General features: G+C 37.4%; 1 protein-coding gene across 2 annotated transcripts in view; it reads left to right on the plus strand.

Moving 5' to 3' along the window:
- Positions 1–18,988, plus strand: part of LOC110062398 (HEAT repeat-containing protein 5B-like) — a 72,987-nt gene extending 53,999 nt beyond the window's left edge. For both annotated transcript variants that reach the window (XM_020769281.2, XM_020769282.2), the window contains exons 25-33: positions 1–197; positions 765–886; positions 1,514–1,740; positions 4,374–4,522; positions 7,953–8,137; positions 11,679–11,946; positions 14,069–14,282; positions 15,932–16,145; positions 17,108–18,988. The exon at positions 1–197 is cut by the window's left edge and continues 21 nt beyond it. In XM_020769281.2, the coding sequence (XP_020624940.1) occupies positions 1–197; positions 765–886; positions 1,514–1,740; positions 4,374–4,522; positions 7,953–8,137; positions 11,679–11,946; positions 14,069–14,282; positions 15,932–16,145; positions 17,108–17,421 (1,890 nt within the window). In that variant the 3' untranslated portion in view covers positions 17,422–18,988. The remainder of the gene's footprint in view (positions 198–764; positions 887–1,513; positions 1,741–4,373; positions 4,523–7,952; positions 8,138–11,678; positions 11,947–14,068; positions 14,283–15,931; positions 16,146–17,107) is intronic.
- The last annotated feature ends 458 nt before the right edge of the window (positions 18,989–19,446 follow it).

Below are 19,446 nucleotides of genomic sequence, written 5' to 3' on the forward strand. Positions count from 1 at the left end.
GAAAGAGACAGCCCCTCTTCAGTTAATCCCAGTGAAGATGACTTTTCTGAACCAGCAGGTAGCCTTCTGGAGCTGGTAGAACCTGAGTTGAAATCTTTAAGTAAATATTGGCTTGGAGCACTTAAAGATCATGCACTTCTTGCTCTGCCAGCAGAATATGCATCTCAATTACCTCCACAAGGGGGCATGTTTTACAGGTATGTCATCCAGTGGGATTTGATACACTTAATTAACACTTGATTTATGACAGTGACGATGCATCTTTCCCATTCTTGACATTCTTGTTGAAATGCAGAAACATTTTAGCACAAGAATGTCCCACTTGTCATGTACTGTTTAAGACAACTGCTGGCAAGTCACACTCCTACTTGTTGAGAGTTTTAGAGTCCCTTGCTTGTTGACTGGTTAAAAAAATATCTGAATTTCAGAGATTGGCTCACTGGCCATTGCAAATGTTAGCCTTTGTTCCACTTCTGACAAACTCGCCTTTGACCAAACTTGGCATCACCTCTACTACAAGTCTGTTAAACGAAAAGATCAAGCTCAGATATATTTTGGTTGTTATTGGATAGTCAACATATAGTTCTGTAGGTCTGTCCATCAGTTCATCTGTCTGTATACCTCTTGCACAAAAATACAAGCTTTCAAGGTCTTGTCTTCATTCATAACACAGAAAATTTCCTCAAGTGTTGGGTTACTGACATCTAATTACCAAGATCTTAACGTGCAAATTTATATTTATAGCAACTTATTTTTGTATGTAGTCCTGATTCAATGGAGCAAGCAAAGCCCCATTACCAGAGTTGCTGGCCGTCCATTGTTCATGCAGCCTCCTTGTGGCTCAATAATGGAGGATTTGAAAGCATAAAACATGACATGCAAGAAGGTATCTGTTTATTATAATTCTGTTTAAAAGAAAGTTTGTAATTGTTATAATTCAAGGTAAAAGATGTTTATAATTATTACAGTGGAACCCAGCTTTATGGTCACTTTGTTAATACGGTCACCTTGTTAATACGGCCACCTCGTTAATATGGCCACCTCATTATCATGGCCAGTCTTTTTTGTCCTGGAAAAATGCCCATTCGTGTTCTTATAAGAAAACCCTTTTAATCAGGCCACCCCAAATATGATCAAAATCCCAACCTGTATAGTCCTCTATAATTTTACCTCTGTAATGCATGTATGGCCACTCGAACCAGTTATGTTCATAATTATTTCCATTGTTAATATTGTATGTACTGATTAAAGTCAAAACTTTCTTTAAAATCATACCTCCAATTTGAATGCTTATTGAAGAACAGTTGTTTAGAAGTGCAAATGTGATGTCTGTCAAGACATAACTTAAAATTGACCAGTCATGAAATTAGACCCTACTCTGTTAATGTGGCCACCCCATTATATTACATACATGTACAGTCAAATTTTCATGACCCATTGGTGACTGTATATTTAACAGTGTTCCAATTTATGTAAAATAACCATCTTAATTATGTTTTTTTTTTAATTTCAGGGTTATCAAGTGAATCATTAGACATAAACAACAGAGCAATGGTTACCACCGCCAAGACCCCAACTGAAGTGAACACAGATTACTTTCATTTACTTGTTGGAATTTGTATGGAATCCTTGTGTTCTTCCAGAGCAACACAACCTAACAGCACTGTTTCTGCATGTCTTAATGCATTCTTTAGTTTGCTGGATTCACAGTGGGCAAGAACTCTTATAGGAAATGAACAGGTCATACTGTAGGTTTAATCAGGCATTTACTATGATTATGAGTTGAGTAACGTGCATCGAAAGTTTGGTGACTAGGTTTGTCTTGTTTTCATGGGCAACTGGCTTTGTTTTGTCAGCCTTTGACATCATTGGCAGCAAAGTGTGCAAAGTAGCAGGTAACAATATTGTTACCATTGGAAAATTATGAAGAAAGTTGCCCATGGCAACAGTGTAATTTTAAGTTCAAAACTTTGTCACCAAAGCTCTGTTGCACCTTGCTCAACTGATAATCATGGTGGGAAACTTATCTAAATCCAAAGGTGACAATGATGAAATGAGTTATAATTATTTCCATCAGCACTCTCTTTGATATCTACAGTACTGTGCAAAAGTAATACATGGTATATAAATATCCTCTCTAAAGATTGGGCACGAAAGCTGCCAAAATCTCCTGAATACCATCACAACTGAACAAACTGTTAACTATCAAATTCACCTGGTTATTTCTCAATCAAGGCTCAATTGTTAACTTGATCGAAAAGCCAAAACACTGCAGAACTGAAGTCAGTGAACCTACCAGATAATCTTTCACAAATTTTTAGATTCGGTTAACTTTGTCATTGACAATGCTGTATGTTATCCTCTGATTGGTGATTAATGACCACAAACTGTGTCCTCTGAAACACATAATAAAAAATTATGTGTATCAAAGTTGATTTTGTGTAAGTTAGGCGACAGTTTGTATCAGATGCAAAGAAAACTTCCGCAAATGCTGACGAATTTCTGACTGTTTTTCGCACTTTGTTCCAGCGAATTACCACTCAACATGCTGTAAAATTCCGCACAATTTATCGTGCAAATTTTCAACAAAAGTTTATGAGAATGAACAAAATTCACATATTTCACTTGGATTACTTTGGCACAATACTGTAATATATCATGGTTTTCTTTAGGTGCGTGGTACGTTATTAACCGGGTGGCTACGGGCCGAGAGCGGTTCTAGGTTTACTCAGAGTTTATTATTATTTTTTTTTTGTTGGTGATCAGACCCAAACTTCCTCTCAGCCAAATTTTGAATCACACAACCTGTAATGTCTGTTTGCCAAAAGCTGTTGAAACATTAATACACAGATAATGTTACGGATATTGTTTTCTTTATTGTGTGTAAAATGTATTTTCTTTTGGTTTTATCAAAGCATTGGCTTGAAGGGAATAATAAATACGCTAAAAAAAGGTATTACGTCAGCCATGGAATGCGCTTTTGCTACGTGACAAATAGATTGTGTTTACTTTGCAAGTTTATTCTGGCAGGAGAGGCAGTCTTTTTAGTATTCAGAGTATTTTTCATAATTTTCGACTAGAGAAGTGAATTGTCGTGCTGTTTTATTGAAGCGAGTTCAAAGATCGGAAGGTAAATTAAATATTTGCAAGCCAAGCAAAGAACGTGTCAGAACATGCAAGAATTACGTCATTGGTAGGGAAAATAACCACCATACTAAAGATAACCGTGGATACGTTTCTTGAATTACGCGACTCATGTGACTATTCGTGGAAAAAATTAATTGAATTTAAATTAAATTTAATCGTGACTTTTAAGAAAGAAAGCTGTTGTTAATAGTGTTATTATCGCATCGTTCGCATCATTCATGCCCATACATATCCCGAAGAAAGTCCCAGATTAAGACCATTACATCATTGGAGATTTCATAACGGCCACAACTGATGGTGCAATAATACACTTTGTGTTGATCAAGTGATGTGATGTCTACAGTAATAAATGAATCATCAAGGACTGCTTTGGAATGTGCATTGCGTTGCGACTGTAGTGCTAAGAAAACAGTTAAATTTTAAAGCGCGGTTATAGGATCTAACAGATCTTCTTGTTTTTGTTAAATTCTACTTGTACTCTAATGCAAATGCTACAAGGAATAGTATCTGATTGGCTAAACTGTTCATATTTTATCAGTCATGAGAACAAGAGTACACTTATATGTCAATTCTGATAACCACATTTAATGTAAGAAGTAATGACCAAGTATGACCAAGTAAATGCAAAATGTGTGCGGGTGTTGTGTGTTTTGAAACCAGTCAAAGATTCACAAGCCTCGACCTGTTTGTTGCTGGTAGAGTTTGTGACATGCATGTCATTTCACAAACATGAAAATTCACAAAGGCTCACACTGCTGAAGAATGTTTTGTCTGGACTTAATGTTTGTGCAGTTTTGTACAAGATATTGCTTGAAAAAGCGAAACATGACCAATGTTTCATCTGATGTACCGATACTTCACTAAAATTTTGTTGAGGTGTTATTATCATCACTATCATTATCAAATTTCCACTAGCCAGCCAACACATCACTGACATACTACCACAATCAAGCAAACAAATACCATGTTAGCTGTCACACTTCTTGGCTGATCAGTAGTATGCTAGTGGATTCCCCAATATCATACACAGTTGGAGTGTGTACCATCTTTTTTTTTTTATCTCAACATTATTATGTACTGTCTTTCTGTATGTGTTTTGTTTTAGTCCAAACAGATATGTTATTTTGTCATCTTCAAAACAGTGCATTTTATTTGTTCACATTATTTCATATGGAATTCAATTTGTTATCTTTAAAAGCATTTAGCAATCTTCATTTCTTGTTCAGATTCTTGGTGTTGAGATGCTGAGTGTGTTACACCGAGTCCTGCTCACAAGAGACTCCCTTGATATCCACCTTGCTGCCATGAGAGTTGTGAAGCAGATTGTCAAGGCAGCACAGGAATCATTAGATGGCAAAAAGGCTGCAGTTACAAAGTAAGAAATTTACCACATTCTTTTGACTGTGAAGTTTTGGATTAGTTATTAGTACATGTAGTTTGTCAAAATTGATTACACAAAATACAATGAGAAGAAGCCAATTAGAGTACAGAGAATTAAAAATAATTTAGTCAGTTAGTATAGGAAATGGCATGGTTTCTAGGGGTTATCTGGTATAAATACCACGAGTGACATTTTAAAATTCACCAAAATTCACTACTGGCCTTAGCCAATCACATTTTAGAAATTTCTCAGCTTGCAGTATAATACAATAAATAGTTATAATGGCTTGTAAGTGATCTCCTCCAATTATAAGCAACTGTAACTACTTGTCATGTCTCTGGTTTAAAATTTTGCATGCTATTTAACCTCCTTGGGTGACCAGTTTACAGGCAATTAGATCACACTGTAGACAACAACTAGAAAACAACCCTGATGTATTATACAAAAAGAAGTTAGTTAGCTTTATAGTTAGCTTTATAGGGCAAACACAATATTACAGGTGTCCCAGTAGTTTACATTGTGGCCCTTTTAAATACAGACTAGCAAATATTGTAAATACATGCCAAGTAGTTGGAGGCAGACCAGTTGGCTATTTACAAGGCGTGGAGGGGTTGAATGTGGGACTACCAAAAACGAAGCCATCCAGTGGCAGGAAGAAGGATTTGAACCCTGGACCTCTGGATTACAATATGCCCCCTATAAACAAATGTTGTTCTTGACTAGAGCTTTTCATTGTGATATCTGAAGCTCACTGTAGATGACATAACTAAGATGTGTAAAGTACTTCAGGTCAATTAGAGTATGAAACTTCTTGTTAGAAATAATAGCAAACCTGATAATAAAATTTCTATTTGTGCCTTTTCTCGGCTATTCAAAGACACTTTTGACAAATGAAATAGCCTAAAAGTGTTTAAATTATTATACAGCAAAGTATGTAAGTATATTAACTGAGAAGGTGGATAGGTAGGTCCCCAAATTTAGTGCAAAATGATTCTTACTGAATCTTTTACAGTTTACTGATTATAATGTAAAATCCCACTTTAAAGCCCTGGGCTTATATAACTTCATAAGGGGGTTTTGGGTGGGCTTATAAACAGGGGGCTTATATCCAGCAGGGGAGGCTTATAAGCGGAGTAAAGCAAATGGTTCTGAACGACGATGAGGTAAAACGTATTTGAGAAACGAATAAAAAAGCCTATGGATAACATTATTGCACATCCCCAATGTGTTAGCGCAAGTTTTGTCGGTTCTTAAAAGACAGGAACTGATGAGCATGACAGGTGAAGTCGCGGTGGCCTCATCATTAGTACGTTCGACTCTGGATCGAGCAGTCCGCATTGGAGCCCTGGCCAGGGACACTGTGTTGTGTTCTTGGGCAAGACACTTAACTCTCACAGTGCCTCTCTCCCGGCAGGGGGGGGGGGGGGCGGGGAACTTTGGGAATTTCTGAGTGGGGATGTGCGGCTGGGACCCTGGAACCCTTAGCCCATACCAGAGCTAGTTCAGCTGAATTTTGCTACCCTATACCAGGGCTCAAAATTGTGACTCACTGGTCGCCAATGCGACCAAAAATTGAGCACTGGCGACTAAATTTTCAGAACTGGTCGCCAGCTGGCGACTCGCGTTTTGTCCGATAACTAAAGAAAACCACGACACAACTTTTGTTTTTAAATCTTTATATGAGGAAATCAATCAGATATGGTAGCTAGTATACAACTCGCCTTTCTGTCCCCAGTTAAATGATGTCTGAATATTACACGATAATCAAAAAAATTGAATGTATTTGGACACGTCGATACTGCGTTCACGTCGCGCCATATTGTTTCAGCGGCTTCTTCCGAAACTGGGATGGCAGGCGCACTTCAACGCCATGTGCTTTTCATTTACAGCGAAAATGGCGGCAGATACCAATCAGTTGAAGAATTGCGTGAGCAAAAGGCGTCAAGAAAAGCAAGTACAAAATAAAGAACGGCATTTCGAAGAAGTAGCAAAGGGAAAATACACAAGGGCCCGTGTTTGTCTCACAATGAGAGCCATGCACTTAAAACGTTTTATGCTTCGCTTCATTTAAAATGACTGTGGAGACAACCATCACCTTTGGAGCATAGACATATCACCTGAGAACAACGGTAGCTTTATAACTAAGTGTTACTCGTGTTGTTTCTAATTGTTTTCGCTCTTCAATTGTGACTTTTCTTGCATGCAAAGTAACGTATAAAATCGAGTTCTTGTGTAAGTTATATATAAAATAAGTTGGCGACCAAAATTTACGATCTGGCGACCAAAATTTTTCCATTAGTCGCCAGCTGGCTCCCAAACGAAAAAGTTAATTTTGAGGCCTGTATACTAGAGTAAGCTCCCCAAATCCCCCCATCTATTGACACTGTTGAGGCTGATTTGCGTAAATTTAAACTTGCCGATTTGATTTTTTTTATATTTTTGAGTGGCAATTCCTGGTTTCCTTAGTCTAGATAAAATCTTCAACCAACTAGTCAGTTTTGTGAAAAATTATACCCTATTCTAGACCCAAACGCTCTGATTTATATACTCTATCCTAGAGTAAACTGCTTGAAAACCATATCCTTCACAGCGGCACATACCTATATAGCCCATATATGGCAGTGCCCCCTCCCCCCCCCCCCCCCCCCAGGGCCTCTCTCCACTCAGGCGTATAAATGGGTACCAGCGAATTGTTGGGGAAACCTAACAAATTGCAGGGGATTGACCTGCTGTGGACTAGCATCCCATCCAGGGGGAGTAGAAATACTCCTGGCTGCTTCATGCTACAGAAACCAGGATAAGCTCCAGCAGCTATGAGCCAGTGGCTCAAAGGCTTCACATGACAGGTGAAATTACCGGAGAAGCAAGGAAGGCACCGAAGGGCACTTGGGTTATTGGTGCTCAAATTGAATTACCATGTGTGTATTACATTTTATTTTACAGGAGCAAGAAACACAAAGTGCAAGTGAGGAAAGGAATACGGAAGGCTCAGAGTTCATTATAGGGACACTACAAAAATCTGTGTTAATGGAAAACTGCCAGATTGTAGCTAGCTGTTTGCTCTGTTACCGTACTCCAAAACCTAGTCATTGAACAGTTGTGTTGTAAATGAACAGTGGAAGAAAACTCATAGCATTGTTATATACCCATGAAGATTTGTTTCACTCTTTGGTATCATTATATGTATATATTGTTCAAAACTCCACAGCCACTTGTTTATTCCTACAACTTTCGAACACACTTATACATTAGATGGGCTTATACCTGGGGGGCTTATATCCGGAATGATATCTTTGTTGGCAAATAGATGGGCTTATATCCAGGGTGGGGGCTTATAACCAGGGGGGGCTTTAAAGTGGGATTTTATGCTATTGGATTACGAAGCAAATGCTAATAAATGCTAATTGTTTTTTCTTTTATGAAGTGGTAGCAGTGCAGATTTAGATGGGGAAGGAGAGGTTGATTTGACTCCTGGACAGTCTTTGGTATTTGGTGTCATGGAGATCTGCATGTGTGTTCTTACAAAACAGCTTCCAAACCTGCTTCCTTCTTCTGCTTCATCCAGTCAACAGCCTGTTCTTCTGGTGGCCATTGGTTCTGGATTTAGATGTATGTTGTAATTGCCAAGTCAGGATTTATTTATAAGATATTAATACTTAAGACCTACTTTCAGCTGTACAAAGGTACTAGTTTCTAAAGAAATTCTTGGCCTACATCGACAGGCTAGTGGAAGATTATTTATTAACTTGAATACAAAATAACAGTTTCTAAAGAAATTCTTGGGCTGCATCGACTGGCTAGCTATTTATCAACTTGAACACTAAACTAAGGTACTTGTGTCGGCAGGCTGGTGATACGCTTAGCTCTTTATGAAGTTGTTGATAGTATTAGATTACAGACAGGTGTATTGAGTTCATGAAGAAACCGTTTGACTCTTCTTCAGAGCAAAATGGGAACTTAATATGGGTCATATTGCATTCATATAGTTGAGTACAGAGTTACAGTGGAGGAAGTGTGGCAACAGAAAATGCATATTGTGTTTACATGGCCTCATGGAAAACAAAGGTCTACAGAACAAATCAGAACTTGTGTTTTGTATTCAAAGTTTTTTCAGTCACAATTATTATAGCATTTCAGGCCTACCATAGTGAAAAACAACCCTACTTCAGAGCACCGATACCCTATTTCAGACCAACATGGCTCAAAAATAATTATAGTATAGAAGGGAGTTTCCATAGGCAAAGATGTGTAGGGGTAGGATAAGTAGGTCCATTTTGTTACAAGTGAACGCCAGTAAAAGTGTATTGAAATAGAACTGACAACACTCTGAAGGTCAGTGGATTGCCATTAAGTATTAATTAATTTATTCATTTATGCATATTAATTTATGCAGAGTGCAATGCACAATATACTAAACCATGATCACTGTAGTACTGGGAATCACTGCTACTAGAGACCACTCATACCAACTGACACACTCCAATATAAAGCTAACTGCAATCTACAGGGCTCAACACTAACAGTAGCCAACTAGCCACAGACTAGTAGAAATTTAGTTTTTGCTAGTAGGTTTTCGATTTTCATTAGCCACTTTGGATAGTCAACAAAATGAAATTGACTGAACTAGTTCCTGTCTTCTTCAAGGAAGACAAACACAAAGAGTGCGTTCCTTTGGGATGATCTGGATCAGGATCAGTGATCCAAGATCACTCAGATCATGGTGCATCAAAGGAACCAATGAATCCGTGACCAGAGTGGATTCGTCAGTTCCTTTGATGCACCATGATCCGAGTGATCTTGGATCACTGATCCGGATCCGGATCACTCCAAAGGAACACACCCAAAATTTACATTTGTCTCACAAAAAAAGGTCAGAATTTCATTGTGGACATATCATGGTACCGGGCATGTGGTGTTCAGCACATATGCAAATTTAAGTTTGTCTACTTTTCGCTGGGTGGTACGTAAAGGGGGAACTGAACATGTCAATTTTGTTGAAAGAAATATTTGACAAACAAGACAACATTTTCTGAAAGCACCCGTCGATGCTCTTTTTTGTTACAAAATTTTTTTCATGCGTAAAATAGTGCAGAACTTTAAAGGGATAAAATTTTATTTAGCGTAACAATACATGGGTGATTTGTCGTTGTATGCATACTACAAACTTACCTCTACAGAAATAATTAGATGAGAAAGATTTATTTCCTTTGACATTTGAATCAGCAGTTTTTAGCACTCGAATTTTGTCAACGACAGTTTGCAGTGCTGTTCAGATAGTTGTTTTGCTTTTGAAACATTTCTTCGGTGCATGTCTGTGAAGAAGTCTCAACAGTTTTTACAGTGACGTCCTTGGGGTCTCGATGTTTTTCCAAGGAAGTCTCAAAGAAAAAGAGAGTCCTGAAAGTCCTTTTGGGAACTAGAATTTTTTGAAACTAGTTTAAGTACAGTATAATTACAAACATTATGTACTAAAGAGAGTAGCTTGCATTGTGCTTTCAAGTCTTTCTAGTAATTCTGCTGTTATTGGTAAGGTAAAGGTAAAGTCTGTATACGAGCCAATTGGCACATCAGGCCGGAGCTTATCCTGGTTTCCATAGCATGAAGCGACTAGGAGTATTTCTACTCTCCCCTTGATGGGATGCTAGTCCATCACAAGGTTACCCCCAGCATTAAGTTCGCCAGTACCCATTTATACACCTGGGTAGAGAGAGGCACTGTGAGAGAGTGTCTTGCCCAAGTACACAACACAATGTCCCCAGCCAAGGACATTTAAAAAAAATCATGAAATTAAAGTGACGCGAATAAGTAAGTGTCGGGAACATAACACATTATGTTACTGTTGACATATAGTGCCGCCATTGCGTTTTTGTTACTTTTGACGCCATTGTACCTTTGATAAAGTCTTTTAAATTCAAAGACATGTTTAAGTCACATTGCCAGGGAAATAAATTTTGTGTCACTCAAAAGCGCGAAGTTAAAGTGATTCAAAATACAAAATTTTTGCAAAATCACTGAATTTAAGTGTCACGAAATATGCGCACCCCAAGTCGCAAAATGAACATGTTATGAAAATTTCAAGTAATAAGGTAGCCAACCACAATGCTTGGCTAGTCTAAAAAAGTTTTGCTCAGTAACATCTAAGTTATCATTAGCCACTAGGCTATTAAGTTGAAAAGTTAGTGTCTAACCCCGCAAATAAATTCTCAAGCATTCTCAAGGAAATTAATGTCAAACGTCGTAAGAATGCTTAAAGCGTATTTTATTATGTTTTTAACTAACACGAAACGTCTGTTGTGATTGAAGTATGGATGACTTCAAGTTCAATTTTCTCTCGCAGGGTAAGCTTGTTAGCTTAAGTCTCGATAAGTTCCTCTCATCTGTATTCAAAACATTGCCATGCCATGGGGGTTTTATCATAATAGTAACTTAATTTTTGGGATTATTGCTCGAATGTTCTGCAGAGATCACCGTAATTTCAAGGTAATACTTGATAACAGACCACTCTTTTTCTCTTCAGAATTATTTTATTTAACCATTCTGGTTCACGAAGCATTAGCTGGTAAATACACACCATTGGCAAGCCAGTGATTTGTATTTATTCACTTCATAATTTAAATTTATGCAGAAGTACACAAACCTTTTGCATAGGGACCTTACAAGTCATTGTGCACAATAATCAACACGCTGCTATTTACATTCAAGTCTGATTCGCAAGTGGTTGGGTTGACCTTTTCTTATGATCACAATATAACTCTGAATTAGGGAAGATGTGACACAAAGAAGAAAACCCCACATACCTGTACAGTACAGGTATTTCTGGTGATCACCCATTATTAGTCCTAGCAGGATTCATGTTTTGTTATCAGATAATAATGAACCATTTGACACACCTCCATACAAGTTTCTCATGTTTTGAATTTTATAGCATCTCTTCCTTTAATTTCAATGAATTTTATATTCCTGCAGACAATCGGCAGTAAAATTGAAAACTGAAGAGACCAATATTGAGATATTGAATAAAGTATACTTTGTCCTTGGACTTGTTTGTGGAAAACTAGGATGTAAGGGGTACTTGTTTAATTTTTAAAAGAGACTTATTGAATTCTGCAGCTAGAGGTAAACATACGACAAAATTGTTTTTGTTTTTAAGCATTATCTGAGGAGAGCTCCAAACTTATATCTGAAGCAGTTTCCATCCTGCCATCTGTGCCTTCCTTGTGTACACCAGAAGCTTCTGTTAATGTGTTACCAAGTGCGTTATACCTTCTGACTTGTACTTTACGTGAGGTGGCCTCAATAAGGGATTCCTCATCACAGAAACCGGTGTCTGCAGTGTTACAGGCTCTAAAGCAGCTTACCACATCACCATTGACACAGCACCAGAAATGTTCAAAGGATTGGATTGACTTGCTGCAAAGGTGAGACTTGTGCTTGTACAATACTAACATTACTAACTTTTACTTTCTTAGGTACTGTCTGCAGAATAATGTTAGGATGATATTTCTTACTTGTCTCAAGTCCTATTTTTCTGTTTTCATTACATTTATACCCTTTTTTACATCACACACTCCCATAACTTTGACATAACTCCAATCCCCAAGTAATGAGTGCACAAAGCCCAAAGAGGATAATTCTTTATTTTACTGGTTTGAAAAAAGTTAGACTTGTTTTTCCTGCTTTGTTTAAAGGCTACCAACTATTTTAATCATTTTAATCAAAGTATCCTAAATTTTGGCTTTCTCAACCCTAAAAGGTATGACAAGCACCCCTGTCCTTTTTATTTGGGAGTCACTTGGGGCACCTGACTGCATACTCCTGAGAGAGAAATTGTAATCAAATATTACTTATGGCATCTGGTGATATCATGCTTATATTTTTCATGCAAATTGTAAAAAAAAAAAGAATCTGTCTAGACCATTCAGTTTATCTTGTCAACTTGTTTCACTGGTTGTTTACAATGACAGGAAATAAATGCATTAGTTTATAATCAATTGTACGCAGTATTTTGAATGATATTTTTGAATGATATTTGCTTCAAGAAACTGGGCTTAGGGTAGCAAACATTCTACCTGTGACAAGCTATTGGTAAAAGCAGGCTTAATACCACTTCTCTACAAGCAATTACAGGACTCAGTTTTTATATAAATTATAAGATTAAATATAAATTTCCTTTGAGCTTAATAGTTGTTCATATCATTTAAGAAAATGAGAATTCATTCTAACTTGATTCATCTCTCTAACCTATGGTTAATGCTTCCTTAGATACCTTGGATTAAAACAGTTTTTTACTGTGTAACAATCCATCCCTCCACATCAGGAACCTTGTATCTTCAAACCAATTTAAAACCATATTATAACACAAACAGGATTTTACTCCTCTCATTAGGAATAGACATTGAAAGGATTGTGGTTTATGCCCCACAGAAATTCCTAATGTACATTTTAATATAAATTATTTGTGTTACCACAAATCCTTGAATTATTGCCTGGGATGCTTATTTCAAATTTTGGAGAAGACAAGGGGTGTTAATGGGAGGAGGCACTTGATCAAAGTGTGGTGGTTATTTATATAATTTATGTATGTGCATGATCATGGGGACCTGGTATGTGTTAGTCCTTCAGAAGGACCCTCTCTCTCTTGAACTTCGTAATGTAACCACCTTAGCTGGTCTATGCATGCTGCACAAGGTTGGTTGGGTTTTAGGCCATGAATCAGGGGATCTTCACTACCATCTGATGTGATGGTCAATATGCATTGCTTGAATGAGTTGATAATCACTTGCCTTGTGATTAAACACAACCAACACAGAATTCTGCATCTTTTGTTATCTTGGTACTTGTCCATAAAACAGGGGGAAGGGGAGTAGGGCGTTTATTTGAGGGAAGGTGCTTATTTTGAATTTGGCAAGTAGGAGGGGTGCTTATTTGAGGGGAGTCCCCAACTCAAGGATTTACAGTATATGTATAGCTACATGTAAGTGATTGTATCTTTTATGATTTTTAATTCAACAGTGGTAAGTAGTTAGTCACCCTGAAGATGACACAACGTTGAAAATGTTAGGTTTCTTACTTTTGTAGTCTGTTAAACATTTTTAGCCTTGTTAAAAATTTTGTTTTACTCAGTGGATAGTTGTCTATGATTAGTCAGGCAGACTTCCCCTCATCTAGGAAGTTTTGACATGTTAATTAAGTTTTAATTATACATTTTTTCCATACTATTAATCAAAGTAATTTACATCTTGTACAAATACACTCTTGCTTAGTTGCTTTACTTAAACAATAGGAAACAAGAAGAGGATTGGAATACTACATTGCAAGGTTACAAATTGTGACTGGACACTATGACAACAATACATTCACAAAGATTCTCGCGCTTCTCAGAAGCACTGGGTTGAAATTTTAATGGAAAATTAACTGCTGATTTGGCAAGCACTGAAAAGTTATCAAGATCAGTTTGGGCCACTTCCTGTCACAGTGTTGTGGACACAACTGAAATTCAGGCTGTAATAAATGCTGATTATTGCTGTTTTTAAACCATAGTGCATTGGCCACAGTCCTGTCAGATGCTAAGGCAAACACAGAATTTACAACATTGAGTGCTGCAGCATCTGAATCACCCAGTATGGATGACTCAGTGGTGATGCTTGCATTAGCCATCTTTATTCTGTCAGCACCAAAACAAGTAGTGTTGTCATCTGATCTTCAGCAACAATGCATCAAAGTGTTCACCAGGTGCATCAGATCAACAATACAGGTCTGTTCAAGTGTTCTTTTAACTTCTTTTCAAAGTTTGCCAGATGGTCTTTGCACTTCATTGCATGCAATTTCTTGTATTTGTTTTTCTTTGATTAGTTATTTATAAAGTGACATGCTTGCCTAGAGCTCTAAGTGGCGGAGTGGTTAGAGTTTCTGACTGGTGTGGAATGTTTTAGGATCAAACCCTGTTTGGGACTCTGAATTTCTTTCCATTGTTCCACAGTTGTGACATAACTGATGAAGGTCCTTATCAAGACTGCTTTTGTCAGTGGTTATTGACAGTGTAATAAGTGTTTACTGTCTGTGATGCTGGTGATAACGTAATGGGAATGAGGGTATTCCAAGTGGGATCAACTTCAACATTTGTTTATTAATTTTTGTAAACAAGTTACTAGCTATTGACTTACGTTAGGTGTCCCCAATTAGCTAATCCATAGCATAATACACGGACACATTTGTAAAGTTTTCATTCAGTCATTCATACCCTGTTGCCATCTTCTTGATATTAGCCCTTTCTGAACCAAACTATTTGATATTCCATGCCCTATTTCAATACCTAACAGCTATCTGACACATGATCTCAGCTACCAAAGAATCTCTTCCATTTTCAATTAGGTTTGAGAGTTTTAGAATTCCAAGTGGGATCTACCATTAAATTTTAAACTTCATCTTTTAAGATTTTAAATTTAGAGTTACTCACATTCCTTTTCCCAGGCAAAAAATGGTGGCCAAATACCCCAGTCACATTAGGGTGATACTAGGGAATCAAATGCCTCTAGCTGAGGACATGTGGTAAAAATGAGTAATGGAACAGAAACAAATTTGCAGATTGAAGGCCTTTCTTTTCAAGCCTGAAAATAAGGAAGAATGATATTGTCTCTTGATGTAGCTTCATCATGAATTTGAGGCAATTTGTTCAAATGGACCTTTTTTCCAGTGTCACACTTTTCTGATTTTTTTCGTTCAAACAAAAAGAAAATTCTCACCCCCTGATTTATCACCCCAAACTTAGTAGTATGCAAAGTTTCATAAGAATCTGTTGGAAGCTAAGAAAATATGGGACCCCAAGCTTGCCAATTTTTTCATAGAAATTTATGCCAGTGTGTAACACACCCCCTGGCATGGATGTCTTTGTAAAAATTGACAAGTTTGGGGTACCACACAGCATATGAATTTGCAATGGATTCTTATGAAACCTTGCATATTTACTAAATTGGGCATGATTAATTGATCTATGGAGGTATGGAGGTGTGTTTTTGCTAAATGAAAAATACAACAAATTGTTGATATTGCTTAGCATTGCTAAAATGGTCTATTCTCTTTGTATTATATATTATGAACAGAGACAGTTTCTTCTAAAAACCCTACCCAGTTCCAGAACAGCATCAAGATGTACCCTATTTCAGTCTACAATGTGGAAACACTAAGACACTGTCTGACCAAAATGGCCAAGAACCATAATTATATCCCTCAGGGCTGCTCATACCTAGATAATTATGTACTAGTAGCTAATAAAAGGGAGTAATCTGCCCCATAATATGTTTGGATATAAAAACCAGCTACATGTAGAATTGGTCAAATGTGAATTTATAGTGAAATTTGTTTCTTAGTCCATTGGCTCAACCGTCTTCATCTGTTTTTCTTAAGGTTCAGCTAAAGGCTTTACAAACACTGGAATCTGTCTTCCAGTGCAGAGAACGCAGCGTTGCCTTTCCCTTCATCAATGCTTTAGCTCCTCACATTGTGATGATTTTGAATGACATGTGTGTCAATAAACCAACCAGCGAGGATCAGTTGACGGTCACCTTAGAGGCCATCAAGATACTGGAGAATTTAGTGGAACTCACAGATAATAATCTAAGTATGTCATTCTGTCTTGTATTCCAAGTTAGAGGTACTTTTTAACCATCAAATAAGAGGTATTTTTTATTCATCACTTTGCCCTTTCACTGGTTTTGTGTCTGAACTGCAGATAAACAATGCAAATGGAAGTAGTCTTCTCAAGCTATCTGTCTTATAACCATGACACTGAAACCAGTTCAATCCCCTTTGCCAGAGAAATTTTTCTTCTGCAAAAAGTCATTGTTGTTCATTAATGTTTTACACTGGCAATGTTATATAACAATTGATTCATGCATTTAGCAGTGCATCATTGACTAAGATGCTCTTGGTAGGTATGGAAATGGTCTGCTGGCAGCCAGTTTTTTCTCTAAGGGTCACTTAAACGAATGTTTAAACATCGTGAACGCACAAGGGCCAAGTAGGAAAGAAGGCGGGACAAGGGCGTGTGTGCATGCCGTGCCTTGGCCATGTCTCGTCCCATTCCCCTTTAGGTTAAAGTGTCTCGCCTAATAACCCCTGCTGAATTGCAAGAGAAAAACAGACTCCCAGAAGTCAAGTTTGGAAAGCACTCTAGAAGCAAGAGTTGCTGTCGGTTGCTACCTTAAGTATCTCCTACCCTGGTGTGTTGTGGCGTTTTTAGTTTGCTATTATCAATGTCATCTCATAATCTGCTAGAGAGAGGTTGTTGCATAATATACCTCCTTGAAATAATGATTATGAAGAATACACAAGTGATATTTTTTGCACCCTAGAATTTTTTAAATGGTATGTCAAGTCACTTTTGAGGTTACTACTCTTGGAGGGTTGTTACCTACTGGTACTGTTGATTGACCTTAGAGGTCAAAATGTACCAAGTTTTTTGGAAGGAGACCTTAGATATTTTTATTAGTTCTCTTTACAGACAGTGCAGAGTTGTGAGTTATGAACATTGGTATATTCTTTATAGATGTCAAAGCACAACTTTTTGCTTGCTTGTTTCAGGGGTGCATATGCTTGGGCTACTAGTTCCAATCCTGGTATCTTTACTGTCAGACAGCACTTCCCTGCCTAAAGGAAGCAGAATAACCAAGAATCTTCACGAACAGGCTCTTCAGAAACTCATGAAAATTGGCCCCAAATATCCAGAGCCATTCAGAACAGTCATAGGCTCATCACCAGACTTGAAGTCACAACTAGAAGGTGCAGTCAGGGCCAATCAGGCATCTGCCAAGCAGAAGCAGCCTGCTGCACAGCCTAAAGTGGCCCCCACTCAGCCATCTATTAAGCTGCGCATGGACTTCAGTAACTACAAGTAGCACTCTTGTTTGGGTGTGGGGTGAAATACCTGACCATTGAATGACTATATATCAATGTCACACAATGATGCAATCAAGAAATCTAATACCCTCTATAAAGAATATACCAATGTGGTTCATTGAATCACTAACTTGCAAGCAACTTGATTAATTATTATTTACAATTGACATTTCTATTCTGTCTGATAAAAAGAACTTACAACCATCTTAAAGTTGCCAAATACAAAATATTTAACAAAAATTATTCAAAATGAGATAAGTCTGAAAACACAGAAACTGTTTTTAAGAAATTACGTTATCTTTCTTTATTATTCCACCAATATGTCAATTTACCTTATGAGGTCTAGAGAATGCCTGTAACGCATTGCAGAGGTTTACAACAGAGCAAAAACAAACGGAAATGGCAGAACAACGAAATGGTCGAACTGAGCGACCCAAACTTTAACTTGTTTAACTTGTGACAACCTTTTAAGTTTGACTGGAGCAAACTTTTTTGTGAATGAAAGAAATTACATTTTAATGACCTCAATTTGTGTAGTTTTCGTCATTTGCATCATCTTTTTTGAACAGTATGATTTTTGCATGATGCAGGATGTATTTCGAAAACTATAAGCTGAAATACTAGAAAATGACACAATAGTGGAATAATAAATGCTTTATTTGATGGTTTAACATACAATATCAGGCTGCGTACAGGTCATGGAAAACCTGGAAAATCATGGAATGTTATCATTTCATTTTCCAGCCCTAGAAAGTCCTGAAATTGAGGTGTGGGTCATGGAAAGACATTGAAAAGCAATTAATTTTCTGAGAATGAACAGGCAAAAAAATTCAAAAGTTGGAAAAACCACAGACAAGTCAGAAAACCAGTTTTAACACTAGCATGCATTTTGTGTCATAATGTGGGAAAATATCTAAATAATAGATTGTTTTGACAATACTCTGGGAACAGCTGCTTAACATAGGTCATGGGGAACTCAGAAAGATCATGGAAAAGGTCATGGGAAGTTATGAAATTTCAAAAGCCCAAGAGTACGAACTTTGAATATGCACAGACATTTTGCTCATTGGTTGTATTTTTCCTCACCAACTCTCTATTTACAAATTCCCATAAGTTGAAGGCAGCATAGCCACCTGATTGGGGCACCAGACTTGAAATCCGGAGGTCGCAGGTTCAAGTCCCACTCTGACCACTAGGCTGGAGTTATTAAGGTCAAGGTCAACTTTATTTAGGCAGGGTGGCCCAATCAGCACTTGGCTGGTATCAAAAGGGGCCCTGCGTAAATTAAGACTACATTAAATTTCTATACATAGAGATTAACGTTTACAATTATAAAAAATTAAAAATAAAAACTACTCTCTAAAATAAAGTCTAAGAAGATTTTTAAAAATGGGGAGCGATGTTGCTTCTTTTATTGTAGTGGGTAAATTATTAAAATGAAGCGCACCAGAGTATCTGAAAGTCCTTTTCCCTAGCGTTAACTTGGGTTTCGGCAAGTGCATGTCGTTCCTTTTCCTCGTGTTGTAAGAATGAACGTTGCAATTTCTAATAAAATAATCCGACAAATATGGAGGAGCTAAATTATTTAAACATTTAAAAACTAAAATGCATTTGTGGGCTTTTCTTTGGGTTTCCAAATCCACCCACCCTAACATTTTAAAAGATCCTTCGGTTGTTGCCCTCCTTTGTATAATGCGTGCTGCTCTGTTTTGCAGACGTTGCAAGCTGTTACTGCAACCGATTGACAGCCCATCCCATACCGTGTTAGTGTAATCAAAAATCGGCTGAACTAAACAATTATACACGCATTTAGCAGCTTTTAGAGTAAGGTAGGGTCGTATGCGTGACAGCAGGCCGAGACGTTTTCTTACTCTCTTACAAATCAATTCTACATGTTCGTTCCATGAAAGATTCTCATCTAGTGTTACCCCTAAATAACAGAAGCTTGATACTCTGTCAATGTTTTTCCCGTGAAGCTCTATTTTATAGTCTGGACAGTGTTCTAGTTTTTGCCTAGTTCCAAA

The sequence above is a fragment of the Orbicella faveolata genome, unplaced genomic scaffold (assembly GCF_042242905.1).
Source record: "Orbicella faveolata isolate gen_17 unplaced genomic scaffold, um_ofav_v1 contig_24, whole genome shotgun sequence".
In the NCBI taxonomy this organism is placed as follows: domain Eukaryota; kingdom Metazoa; phylum Cnidaria; class Anthozoa; order Scleractinia; family Merulinidae; genus Orbicella; species Orbicella faveolata.